The sequence below is a fragment of the Coregonus lavaretus genome (assembly GCF_964263955.1).
Source record: "Coregonus lavaretus genome assembly, chromosome: 2".
NCBI classification, from domain to species: Eukaryota; Metazoa; Chordata; class Actinopteri; order Salmoniformes; family Salmonidae; genus Coregonus; species Coregonus lavaretus.
The window spans coordinates 66,643,643-66,657,393 of record NC_139989.1 but is presented as its reverse complement, the minus strand read 5'-3'; the positions used below and the strand labels follow the sequence as shown (position 1 = coordinate 66,657,393).

Below are 13,751 nucleotides of genomic sequence, written 5' to 3'. Positions count from 1 at the left end.
CCCCTCTCTCTTTCACACTCTCCCTCTCTGTCGCTTCTTTCTCTCTCGTACAGTTTTATGCAAGAATGTTAGCAAAGAGGTTAATACACGGGCTGTCCTTGTCCATGGACTCAGAGGAAGCCATGATCAACAAACTAAAGGTGAAATAAGACTCCTTTCAGCTTTATCAGGCGCCATTCAAGGTCTTTTATGCCTAAAGGTAGCATTTTCCGAGCCAGAATGGCCCATATGGCAGGAGCCAATCGTCTGTTTCTGTATGTATGTACAAGTACACCCCCTGGACAAGATGCTAACATGCCATTTATTAAAGCCATAGTTGAGCATCACTCTCTAAACTGTCAGTCTTTCCCTTTAAAGTAGTAGTCCACAGAACTTTCAAACGAAGCCCTAAAGCATGTGCTTCTCCATATAGTATAGTAAATGTCTTCTAGCTGTGTGACTCCACTGTACTCTAATGCATCTGTCATCATGTGTGATATTTGGCCGTAATCCGTGCCTTTCTTTCAAACACACACACACACACACACACACACACACACACACACACACACACACACACACACACATTCTCCCTGTCCCTTGTTTCACCCTGTGAACTCTCTGTCCCTCTCCCCCCTGCAGCAAGCATGCGGCTATGAGTTCACGAGCAAGCTCCACAGAATGTACACAGACATGAGCGTCAGCGCAGACCTGAACAACAAATTCAACAACTTCATCAAGACCCAGGAATCACCAGTCGACCTGGGAATCAGCTTCCAGATCTATGTATTACAGGTGAGAGGGGTTTACTTCAATTAATATCTTTATTGTCCGCAAATGTGTATAGTGCAGTCAGGGTAAAATCAACATGAAAACAATAACAACCATACAGCATGATATAGACATATGATGGATAGCAAAGATATCAGTTAGACATAAAATAGGAGCAATCATGTGCAAATGTGCAGTCGTCACCCATATTAATAGATAGACATTACCTTATGTGCAGGTTGATAGCATAAGAGAAAATGACACACATCAAAGAAGTATCCAATGTATTGTTTTCCCATGAATAAAGGTTGTTGTGACAGTGCAGTGAAAGAGGGTAATTGGGTAATTTTCTGTGGTTTTCTAAATAGTTTGAAGGTTTGGCAACTTCAGGCAGGTTTGCTGTGAGAATCTCAATGGCAATGGTGGTGGAGATATCTCACCGTGTGTGTTGTCTCGTTGCAGGCAGGAGCCTGGCCCCTCACGCACGTCCCTTCCTCCACCTTTGCCATCCCACAGGAGCTGGAGAAGAGTGTACAGATGGTGAGTAGTGGTTCGGGAAACTTAGATGTGGTTGTTTGGAAATAAAACAATATCTTTCTGTGGTTGCCCCAAGGTTACACATGCTATTCAACAAAACTGCAGATCTTAATCTTATGTAACTCTAACATGATTATGTTTTTCTCTACAGTTTGAGTTGTTCTATAATCAGCACTTCAGTGGGAGGAAGTTGACTTGGCTGCACAATCTCTGCACAGGTATAGAAACTCCAGTGCAAAAGATGTGACATTTTTTGTCAGCAGCAGTACTTTATTTTTCACTGAAACTGCTACTTTTTTTAATTTTTATTTTATTTAACCTTTATTTAACTAGGCAAGTCAGTTAAAAACAAATTCTTATTTACAATGACGGCCTACACCGGCCAAACCCGGACGACGCTGGGCCAATTGTGCGCCGCCCTATGGGACTCCCAATCACGGCCGGTTATGATACAGCCTGGAATCGAACCAGGGGGTCTGTAGTGACGCACACCTCAAGCACTGAGATGCAGTGCCTTAGACCGCTGCGCCACTCGGGAGCCCTACTACATGGCAGGCCCATCCATAGCTCAACAGAAGTAACAGGATGATTATTCCATAGTCTAAAATGGATTATGTCTGTATGCTCTGCAGTGTTTTATCCCAAATCAGTGTGACACTATTACATGTTAGTAGAGAGGCTCTGATTCTACCTAACACTGAGCTGCACCTGGGTCTACTACTACATAATCCATGAAATCACACAGCGCTAAAACTCCCTCAAAGCTTACAACAGCATAGAGACCTCAGGTGCAATCCCAACACAAACACTGCAGTTAACAGATTGGAACTAAATCCCTGTGTGCGTTTACAAGAATACCCAGAGAACACATTAGGATTGGGGATTACTTTTGTCTGATTTCTCCTTGGCTTTGCTTACACTTGAGATACGTTTTTTAAAAATACAAATACAAACCTGTTATCAATAGGTGGTGTGGCGAATAAGATGGTGGTATAGCATTGGTGTTGTGGTGATGACAATGCTTGGCTCCCCTCTCTCTTTAGGTGAGGTGAAGATGAACTATCTCTCCAAGCCCTATGTTGCCATGGTGACCACCTACCAGATGGCGGTGCTGCTGGCCTTCAACAACAGCGAGACGGTGTGTTACGAAACCAACCTGTTTAGTGGAAATGGGCTGTCTTAACTGTGCCTTAAGCACTAAACTACCTCCATATACTAACAGGTGGAAGTAGACTGTGTTAACTGTGCTCTAAGCACTGAATTAACTCATAACTGTGCCCTAAGCACTGAACTAGCTTCATAACTGTGCCCTAAGCACTGAACTAGCGCTGTATCATATCCTAAAAGGTGGGCTACAAGGAGCTCCAAGACTCCACCCAGATGAACGAGAAGGAGCTTCAGAAGACCATCAAGTCCCTGCTGGACGTCAAGATGCTAAACCACGACTCTCAAAAGGTCAGGGGTCAGATGTCAGCAGCCATAGAGTCACCCAGAGACCCAGAGTCAGCAGTATCTTCTTTAGCGGTTAGATGGATTTAAAAGTAGCTCATCTTGGCATTTTTATTATTTCTCAGTCCTTTTGGTGGATACTCTGTATGTAACTATTTTCTTGTCTTCAGGAGGAAATCGACGCAGAGTCCACGTTTTCATTAAATATGAGTTTCACCAGTAAAAGAACAAAGTTCAAGATCACAACGTCAATGCAGAAAGACACACCACAGGTACATTACTCTACTACACTGAGAGCTCTGTCTATATCCATCCAACAATGCAAACACCTATTTTCTGAAAGTGTCTGCCTCTGTTTAAATACGTGTGTGTGTTTCCCCAACCCTGCAGGAGATGGAGCAGACGAGGAGTGCAGTGGACGAGGACCGCAAAATGTATTTACAAGCTGCTATAGTGAGAATCATGAAGGCACGCAAAGTGCTCAGACACAACGCCCTCATACAGGAGGTGAGTTCAACTCCTGTCATTTTCCACAAACCCATGTACAAATAGCCAGTTACCAAACTATTTCACCCCAGGTCTGTACTGTACATATACATGGTCCTGAGACAGATATCAAGGCTACAGGTTGAAGCAATGTGTGTGAATGGTACAGGCAAGTTACTGTTCAGATACGAGCAGAGCTTTACCTGCTAGTCCTGAGAGACCGGTTGAAACAGGGGAATGGAGAGATCCAAGGGTTTTCCTGAGGACAGAGCTGTCAGCTGACCAGACGGACTACATCCTCCCTGGTTTAGGTCTCTAGTCTAGCCCCTGGCTCTCTTCCTCCTGTGTTCCTGTGTTGATGTTCTGGTTTGTTGTGTCAGGGAGGTGAACTCCTTCCTTGATGGTGAGATGTCATCTCGAGGCCGGGACACAGAACAGAGTGATGTCAGGAATGAGTGTCTCCCATCTGGGATGATCTTCGAACACGCCTGGGGACTGGGAGAAGGCTGCAGCACCTTGCTTTCTGCTGTCATCATCTATCTATCTCTCTCTCTCACTCACTCACATATATCCTGTCTCCCCAACAACACAACACTCCTGTACTTTAAAATGAGGGCTTAAGTGACTGGTTTAGTGGCGTACCTTCCCCACCACATACACTCCCCTGCATATACTCCAACATTTTGGATTTAAGATCAAATGTTTCATATGAGGTGACAGTACAGAATGTCACCTTGTATTTGAGGGTATTTTCATACATATCTGTTTTATCATTTAGAAATGAAAGCACTATATATCTAGTCCCCCCATTTTGAAGGGGTCATAAATATTTGGACAAATTCTCTTATGTGTATGAAAGTAGTCAAAAGTTTAATATTTGGTCCCATATTCCTAGCACACAATAGCTACATCAAGCTTGTGACTGTACAAACTTGTTGGATGCATTTGTATTTTTTTTTGTTTCGGATTATGTTGTGCCCAATAGAAATGAGGATAAAGAGTTACCTGTCTAACAGAACACAGAGGGTGTTCTTTAATGGAAGCCTCTCCAACATAATCCAGGTAGAATCAGGCATTCCCCAGGGCAGCTGTCAAGGCCCCTACTTTTTTCAATCTTTACTAATGACATGCCACTGGCTTTGAGTAAAGCCAGTGTGTCTATGTAGGCGGATGACTCAACACTATATACGTCAGCTACAAGTGAAATCACTGCAACACTTAACAAAGAGCTGCAGTTTCAGAATGGGTGTCAAGAAATAGGTTAGTCCTAAATATTTCAAAAAGCATTATATTTGTGACAAATCATTCACTAAACCCTAAACCTCAACAAAATCTTGTAATGAATCATGTGGAAATTGAGCACGTTGAGGTGACTAAACTGCTTGGAGTAACCCTGGATTGTAAACGGTCATGGTCAAAACATGTTGATGCAACAGTAGCTAAAATGGGGAGAAGTCTGTCCATAATAAAGCGCTGCTCTGCCTTAACAACACTATCAACAAGGCAGGTCCTACATGCCCTAGTTTTGTCGCACCTTGACTACTGTCCCGTCGTGTGGTCAGGTGCCACAAAGAGTGACTTAGGAAAATTACAATTTGCTCAGAACAGGGCAGCGCGGCTGGCCCTTAAATGTACACGGAGAGCTAACATGAATACTATGCATGTCAATCTCATGGCTCAAAGTAGAGGAGAGATTGACTTCATCACTACTTGTTTTTGTAATAAAGTATTAACATGCATACCCCACAAGACATGCCACCAGAGGTCTCTTCACAATCCCCAAGTCCAGAACAGACTATGGGAGGCACACAGTACTACATAGAGCCATGGCTACATGGAACTCTATTCCACATCAGGTAACTGATGCAAGCAGTAGAATCAGATTTTTAAAAAACTGATAAAAATACACATTATGGAACAGCGGGAACTGTGAAGAGACACACACACACAGGCACATACACATGCACTCTACACACACGTATACATGGATTTTGCATTGGAGATACACTGTATATACAAAAGTATGTGGACACCCCTTCAAATTAGTGGATTCGGCTATTTCAGCCACACCCGTTGCTGACAGGTGTATAAAATTGAGCACACAACCATGCAATCTCCATAGACAAACATTGGCCTTACTGAAGATTTCAGTGACATTCAACGTGGCACTGTCATAGGATGGCACCTTTCCAATAAGTCAGTAAATCAAATTTCTGCCCTGCTAGAGCTGCCTCAGTCAACTGTAAGTGCTGTTATTGTGAAGTGGAAACGTCTAGGAGTGGAAACGTGATAGGCCACACAAGCTCACAAAACGGGACCGCCGAGTGCTGAATTGTCTGTCCTCGATTGCAACACTCAATAGCGAGTTTCAAACTGCCTCTGGAAGCAACGTCAGCACAAGAACTGTTCGTCGGGAGCTTCGTGAAGTAGGTTTCCATGGCTGAGCAGCCGCACACAAGCCTTAGATCACCATGCGCAATGCCATGCGTCGGTGGGGCTGTATATTGGTCTGGGGCTGTTTTTCATGGTTCGGGCTAGACCCTTTAGTTCCAGTGAAGGGAGATCTTAACAAAACAGCATACAATGACATTCTAGACGATTCTGTGCTTCCAACTTTGTGGCAACAGTTTGCGGAAAGCCCTTTCCTGTTTCAGCTTGACAATGCCCCCGTGCACAAAGCGAAGTCCATAGAGAAATGGTTTGTCAAGATCAGTGTGGAAGAACTTGACTGGCCTGCACAGAGCCCTGACTTCAACTCAATCGAACACCTTTAGGATGAATTGGAATGCCGACAGCGAGCCAGGCCTAATCACCCAACATCAGTGCCGAACTCAATAATGATCTTGTGGCTGAATGGAAGCAAGTGTAAAGCCTTCCCTGAATAGTGGAGGCTGTTATAGCAGCAAAGGGGGGACCAACTCCATATTAATGCCCATGATTTTTGGAATGAGATGTTCGACGAGCAGTTGTACTTTTGGTAATATATTGTATGTGGTAGTAGAGTAGTGGCCTGAGGACACACAATGTGTTGTGAAAAGCGTTATGAAATGTAATGTAATATAATATTTATTATTGTATGTAACTTCCTTAATGTTGCTGGACCCCAGGAAGAGTAGCTTGCTGCCTTGATATCAGCTAATTCTTAATAAATACAAAAAATACAAATGGTAAATAATGTATTGTCATTTTGGAGTCACTTTTTGTAAATATGAATAGAATATGTTTCTGGACACTTCTACAGTAATGTGGATGCTACCATGATTACGGGTAATTGTGAAAAATGATGAGTGAGAAAGTTACAGTGGCACAAAGATCATACCCCCAAAACATGCTAACCTCTCACCATTACCAATAACAGGGGAGGTTAGCATTTTTTGGGGGGTATGATATTTATGCCTCTTACTCATCATTATTCACGATTCAACCAACAACAGAATAACGCAGGCTGTTAATTTCTCTCTCGGTCTGTCCATTTCTTCCCTCAGGTCATCAACCAGTCCAAAGCCAGATTTAACCCCAGTATCAGCATGATCAAGAAGTGCATCGAGGTGCTCATCGACAAGCAGTACATTGAGCGGAGCCAGAGCTCTGCAGACGAGTACAGCTACGTGGCATAACGGAGGAATAATGGCGTATAAGGCCCCCTACCCCAACCAACCGCAGGTTAAGCAAAGAACGACGGAGACCATTCTTCTTCATATATTGTGGGGCTGTTGCTGTCTCTCGTGCTCCCGTAGGGAGGGAGGGATGAAGCTGGACTATGTGCCTCCATCTTGGAAACAAACAAAACGAGTCACCCCAGACAGCCACCGAGTCACGACACCATCTGACCCCCCCCCCTTCTGATTTTATGCTGTTTACAACATCATCAGTGCCACGCACCGTTGCGTCAATGAAAAATGCCTATAGCTATTCATGTGCAAAGGTGATAATATATTTTTTGTTGACTTAACCGAAAACAAAAAAGAATGGGAAAAGAGCGAGTGAGCTGTGACATTGACGGAAATGTTGGAGGCTAGATGTGGAAAACCATGCTTTCTTTTCTCACATTTGCAGTTGTTTTTTCTTTTTTTTATGTATCGAAGTTAGAAAAAGATATTGTAATAAAACCGGTATACTGATAATTGTATCTACTTTCAAATGTAAAGAACAAAACAAATTGAGGTGACAAATATGGTCCTGCTGCTTGTCAAATAAATAAATAAAAACACAGGGATTTTGGGAAATATTTCAAAGTATTGTGTGTTTCAGTGTAGCCTCTGCTTCCAGGCTTCGCTCACGTTGTAGTAGAGGCTAGTGTCAGTGTGATGAGAAACTAAGGGGATGGATGGAATGTCTATCTTTATTACCAAAGCCTACCTCCAGGGGGAGTGCAAGAGCACCCTTTATGACTTATTATGGAGTTACACATTGTTACGTAACTTACAATGCTTTATTCTTGTATTCCAATGATGTTGATTGCTTGTTTGTTCATGCATGAGACAAGACCAGGGTCCACTGGTTACAACACCTTACCAACCAGGAGGTGTACCGAACTCTGCCCAGGATCAGTGAGAAGATCAATGGCCGTATGTATCAAGCGTATTGGAGAAGGAATGCTGATCTAGGATCATGTAAGTCCTGTCCAATTAATCCTATTCAATATGATCTAAATAACTGATCCTAGTTGAGCACTCCTACTGTGAGATGCTTGAAACATACAGGGCCAGGATGCTGAGATTTGCTGGTCACTGTTTCAGCCATCCTGAGCAAGGCACAAGCAGTCATACTGTGGGTACCCTCTAATGGGAGAAGACCTGGAAGACCACATGAAACGTGTGGACAACATCTGCCGATACACTGGTCTCAGAACAAATTGAGAGCTATGGCATGACAACCCGCCCCCATAAGCAAGTAAGCGCATTACTTTATATTAGGCCTACAACTCTATACAAGTATATGTACTGTATACTGAACAAAAATATAAACGCAACGTAAAGTTTTGAGCAGAAAAAAATAATAATCAGCACAAAAAGCTTTTCTCTCAAATGTTGTGCACAAATTTGTATACATCCCTGTTAGTGAGCATTTCTCCTTTGCCAAGATAATCCATCCACCTGACAGGTGTGGCATATCAAGAAGCTGATTAAACAGCATGATCATTACACAGGTGCACCTTGTGCTGGGGATAATAAAAGGCCACTGTAAAATGTGCAGTGTTGTCACAACACAATGCCACAGATGTCTCAAGTTTTGAGGGAGCATGCAATTGGTATACTGACTGCAGGAATGTCCACCAGAGCTGTTGCCAGAGAATTTAATGTTAATTTCTCTACCATAAGCCGCCTCTATCGTCGTTTTAGAGAATTTGGCAGTACGTCCAACCGGCCTCACAACCGCAGACCACGTGTAACCACGCCAGCCATGGACCTCCGCATCCGGCTTCTTCAGCTGCGGGATTGTCTGAGACCAGCCACCCGGACAGCTGATAAAACTGAGGAGTATTTCTGTCTGTAATAATGCCCTTTTGTGGGGAAAAATGCATTCTGATTGGGTGGGCCTATGGCTGCGCCCCTGCCCAGTCATGTGAAATCCATAGATTAGGGCCTAATGAATTTACTTCAATTGACTGATTTCCTTATATGAACTGTAACTCTGTAAAATCGTTGTTGCGTTTATATTTTTGTTCAGTATAAATACCACACATTTGGAGAAATCCATTATGGATATATAGCTAATAGAATTGGATTTTGTGTTCAGGAAGTCCAAAGGTTCGTTTTTTCCCTCAAATCTGATGAATCAGAAGTGATCTCCAAAAGTATTTGGACAGTGACAATATTTGCTCTGTACTCCAGCACTTTGGATTTGAAATGATACAATGACTATGAGGTTAAAGTGCAGACTGTCAGCTTTAATTAGATGGTATATTCATGGATATCAGGTGAACCATTTAGAAATTACAGCACTTTTTGGTCCCCCCTTTTAGTTTGCACACCACCATCTTTAGTGATAGGGTAGCTAACGTTAGCTCAACAAACTGTTAGCTAGTTAGCTACATGAATAATTGAGCTAGCTTTAACTATGTTATGAAAATATTGAAAACGGGATTGTAATGTATTGAGAAAATATTGAAAATGGGTTTGCAATGTATTGAGAATGTGTGAAAGTGTTTGCTATTTGCCATAATATATTTGGTATGAAGGTTTAGTGTTCAGCTTACTTTAGTGGTGTCACTGCATTGTAGGATACTCTATTCTGATTTCTGTTATTTTCTTATATTTATTAGAGAAACTAATGCATCTGCTGCATTCAGGGATGGAGGTGAATAGTTATTTAAGATACTCTTCAAAGGGTTTCAGACTTTTGGAAGATGGGCAGGGATTCTGCTATCCTGAATAAAGGGGGAAGCTTGTTCCATCATTGGGGTGCCAGGACAGAGAAGAGCTTTGACTGGGCTGAGCGGGAGCTGCCCCCCCATAGGGGTGGGAGGGCCAAGAGACCAGGGGTGGCGGAACGGAGTGACCTGGTTTGGATGTAGGGTTTTAGCATAGCCTCAAGGTAAGGAGGGGTGGTTCCCCTTGCTGCTCTGTTGGCAAGCACTAGGGTCTTGAAGATGATGCGAGCTACGACTGGAAGCTAGTGGAGTGTGCGGAGGAGCGGGTGACATGGGAGAATTTAGGAAGGTCGAACACCAGGCGGGCTGCAGCATTCTGGATAAGTTGCAGGGGTTTGATGGCACAAGCGGGGAGCCCAGCCAACAGAGAGTTGCAGTAGTCTATACAGGAGATGACAAGTGCCTGGATTAGGACATGTGCCGCTTCCAGTGTGAGGAAAGGTTGTACTCTATGGATGTTGTAGAGCATGAACCTGCAGGAGCGAGTCACTGCAAGGTTCTTTGCACTCTGGGAGGGGGACACCGTGGAGTTGTCAACCGTGATGGAAAAGTCTTGGAGCGAGCAGGCCTTCCCCGGGAGGAAGAGCAGCCCCATTTTGTCGAGGTTGAGCTTGATGTGATGGGCCGACATTACATTTACATGTATCTTATCCAGAGCGACTTACAGTTTTAGTGAGTGCATACATTTTTCAAGCTGAGATGTCTGCCAGGCACGCAGAGATCCGTGTTGCCACCTGAGTGTTGTTGTTTTTTTCCCTTGTTTTTTGAATATCTTGTAGAAAATACACTTTATGACACTGTCATCATGATGCATTCTGACCATCCTGTGTCATTTTACTTGGACTAAGAAATTACACGTTATGACACTGTCAAAAAGCATTATGACCATCATAATCATGTAAGCCAGATAGGCCTATCACGTGCACACCCTTATGTCAGTCATCAGTCACAAAGAGGGTGTCTTGTCCTGCTCCTGAAATCTGCTCCTGCATTCATCCCAGTCATCAGCAGCATTGGGGTAGGTACATGTCTGACATCAATGTGTGTGCAATTTCAATGATAATTTAATATGGTACATTTCAGAAAATGTTATATAACAATCATACTGTTTACAAGTAGGCTATGGTGTAATGGAATGGTGTGCCTTGTGTGGTAGGTTTTGTGGGTTTTGACACTCTTAAGTAGGTGTCATAACCAGCCATAAAATAACACAATATATGTCACAACAGGTCTAAATGTGTCATAATAGTTTTGTCAGCTTTTATAGCATTATGACATGGTTATGAACTTGTCATAAGGTGTTATGATGCTAGGTGTCAAATAAAGTGTTACCACAATTTGCATAACATGACAAACAGTTCAAGTGGAGGCCATTAAACACCTTGTTAGGCAAGTACAGACATGGGTTTATTAAAATGACGTGAGTGTAAACTTGGGAGGGCCAGCCCAGGTAAAAATAAAACATCTAAAACAATAGGACTGCCTGGTGTGATGTCCCTGCACATTAAGAGACTGTTTAATAGCCTGATCATTTCCCCATGAATGTATTAATGAAAATAGAACAGAATATAACAGAATAATGTAGAAAAGAAAAGAATAGGTTAGAATATACACTACCGGTGAAAGGATTTTGAACACATACTCATTCAAGGGTTTTACTTTATTTTTACTATTTTCTACATTGTAGAATAATAGTGAAGACATCAAAACTATGAAATAACACATATGGAATCATGTGGGGGGTATACAGAAGATAGCCCTATTTGGTAAAAGACCAAGTCCATATTATGGCAAGAACAGCTCATTGTTGTTCACTAATTTACTCAAAGTAGGGAAAGGATGGTGGGGTTGAAAAGTAATAAAGGGGAGTATATATATAAAAATAAAAAAAATAAAACATGGGGGATTGGAAGTGATGCAGACAATTACATTGATAGAAGATACAATCTATCTGCAATATTAAGCTGATCCATTCCCCCCAAGAAAAAAAAAAAAAAGAGAAAAAATAATAATAATAATAAAAAAAAGAACAGCTCAAATAAGCAAAGAGAAACGACAGTCCATCATTACTTTAAGACATGAAGGTCAGTCAATACGGAACATTTCAAGAACTTTGAAAGTTTCTTCAAGTGCAGTCACATAAACCATCAAGCGCTATGATGAAACTGGCTCTCATGAGGACCGCCACAGGAATGGAAGACCCAGAGTTACCTCTGCTGCAGAGGATAAGTTCATTAGAGTTACCAGACTCAGAAATTGCAGCCCAAATAAATGCTTCACAGAGTTCAAGTAACAGACACATCTCAACATCAACTGTTCAGAGAGGACTGTGTGAATCAGGCCTTCATGGTCGAATTGCTGCAAAGAAACCACTACTAAAGGACACCAATAATAAGAAGAGACTTGCTTGGGCCAAGAAACACGAGCAATGGACATTAGACCGTTAGAAATGTGTCCTTTGGTCTGGAGTCCAAATTTGAGATGTTTGTTTCCAACCGCCGTGTCTTTGTGAGACGCTGTGTGGGTGAACGGATGATCTCCGCATGTGTATTTCCCACCGTAAAGCATGGGGGAGGAGGTGTTATGGTGTGGGGGTGCTTTGCTGGTGACACTGTCTGTGATTTATTTAGAATTAACCAGCATGGCTACCACAGCATTCTGCAGCGATACGCCATCCCATCTGGTTTGGGCTTTGTGGGACGATCATTTGTTTTTCAACAGGACAATGACCCAACACACCGCCAGGCTGTATAAGGGCTATTTTACCAAGAAGGAGAGTGAGGGAGTGCTGCATCAGATGACCTGGCCTCCACAATCCCCCGACCTCAACCAAATTGAGATGGTATGGGATGAGTCGGACCGCAGAGTGAAGGAAAAGCAGCCAACAAGTGCTCAGCATATGTGGGAACTCCTTCAAGACTGTTGGAAAAGCATTCCAGGTGAAGTTGGTTGAGAGAATGCCAAGAGTGTCCAAAGCTGTCATCAAGGCAAAGGGTGGCTATTTGAAGAATCTCAAATCTCAAATATATTTTGATTTGTTTAACACTTTTTTTGGTTAGTACATGATTCCATATGTGTTATTTCATAGTTTTGATGTCTTCACTATTATTCTACAATGTAGAAAATAGTAAAAAGAAAGAAAAACCCTTGAATGAGTAGGTGTTCTAAAACTTTGGACCGGTAGTGTAATTAAATACAATGGAATCATCAGTCTCTACCTAATCAATAACAATCAGTCCTACATGATGTGTCCATAATAAAATGCCCAGTCATGACACATTCTGCTTCCACTGGTTCGCTGTGCTACTACTACTAACCTATGGAATTCACACTACTGACCACACCGCTCCCATCGCGTGCGCGAGTGTTGCAAAATAAATGTACACATACATGTTATTCAATCATTGCACCCACACTGCTCGTGCGCATCAACGAGCGTATGCGTAGCCAGTCTCCTCATTGGTTTTTAGGAGCATATACCCACATGTGTGATTGAAAGATGAACTGAGGTCCACAATACAGTCCAATTGGTGGTGGTAATGCACCTTAAAGTTGGTTGCCAAACACCATATGAAGTCCAAAGAAGAAGAAGCCTGAAGGAGGACAGATTACTAGAAACAAAAAAATCGGTTTACCCTTTTATCTGTGGATTAATTGTCGGAGTAGAGGACCTTGTGCATTTCAGGTAAAATCACAACCCAATGTTTATATCCCAGGACAAATTAGCTAGCAACAGCAAGCTAGCTAGCTAAATTGCCATAAATTAGTCATTTAGCAGACACTCTTATCCAGAGCAATTAGGGTTAAGTACCTTGCTCTAGGGCACATCGACAGATTTTTCACCTAGTCGGCTCGGGGATTAGAACCAGCGACCTTTCGGTTACTGGCACAATGCTCTTAACCACTAAGCTACCTGCCGCCCAATGTTTAATGCTTTTCGACCTGCCCCGAAATTAATATAGTTGGTTCAGAGTTTGTTTTGATACTTCAACCTGCATGTCCTGATCGCGTCTGGTGTGGGTGGACAAAATCAACATGCGTACGTGCGGTCTGGTCCTTGGGAAGTTTTGGTTCATGGTGAGTCACCACAGTAGGACTCGTGGTCACTAGGGCGGGGAGAGAGACGCCACTCCCAGCACTGTCCAAGGAATAGGAT

The 13,751-nt window shown here is 42.7% G+C and overlaps 1 protein-coding gene across 5 annotated transcripts in view; it reads left to right on the top strand.

The window, feature by feature from the left end:
* Positions 1 to 7,450, top strand: part of LOC311150225 (cullin-2) — a 45,710-nt gene extending 38,260 nt beyond the window's left edge. For 3 of the 5 annotated variants that reach the window (XM_084187593.1, XM_084187595.1, XM_084187594.1), the window contains exons 14-22: positions 54 to 140; positions 622 to 774; positions 1,213 to 1,290; positions 1,439 to 1,505; positions 2,331 to 2,425; positions 2,635 to 2,811; positions 2,907 to 3,008; positions 3,127 to 3,243; positions 6,708 to 7,450. In XM_084187593.1, the coding sequence (XP_084043719.1) occupies positions 54 to 140; positions 622 to 774; positions 1,213 to 1,290; positions 1,439 to 1,505; positions 2,331 to 2,425; positions 2,635 to 2,811; positions 2,907 to 3,008; positions 3,127 to 3,243; positions 6,708 to 6,839 (1,008 nt within the window). In that variant the 3' untranslated portion in view covers positions 6,840 to 7,450. The remainder of the gene's footprint in view (positions 1 to 53; positions 141 to 621; positions 775 to 1,212; positions 1,291 to 1,438; positions 1,506 to 2,330; positions 2,426 to 2,634; positions 2,812 to 2,906; positions 3,009 to 3,126; positions 3,244 to 6,707) is intronic. The other 2 variants (XM_084187596.1, XM_084187597.1) reach the window with 1 other exon arrangement.
* The last annotated feature ends 6,301 nt before the right edge of the window (positions 7,451 to 13,751 follow it).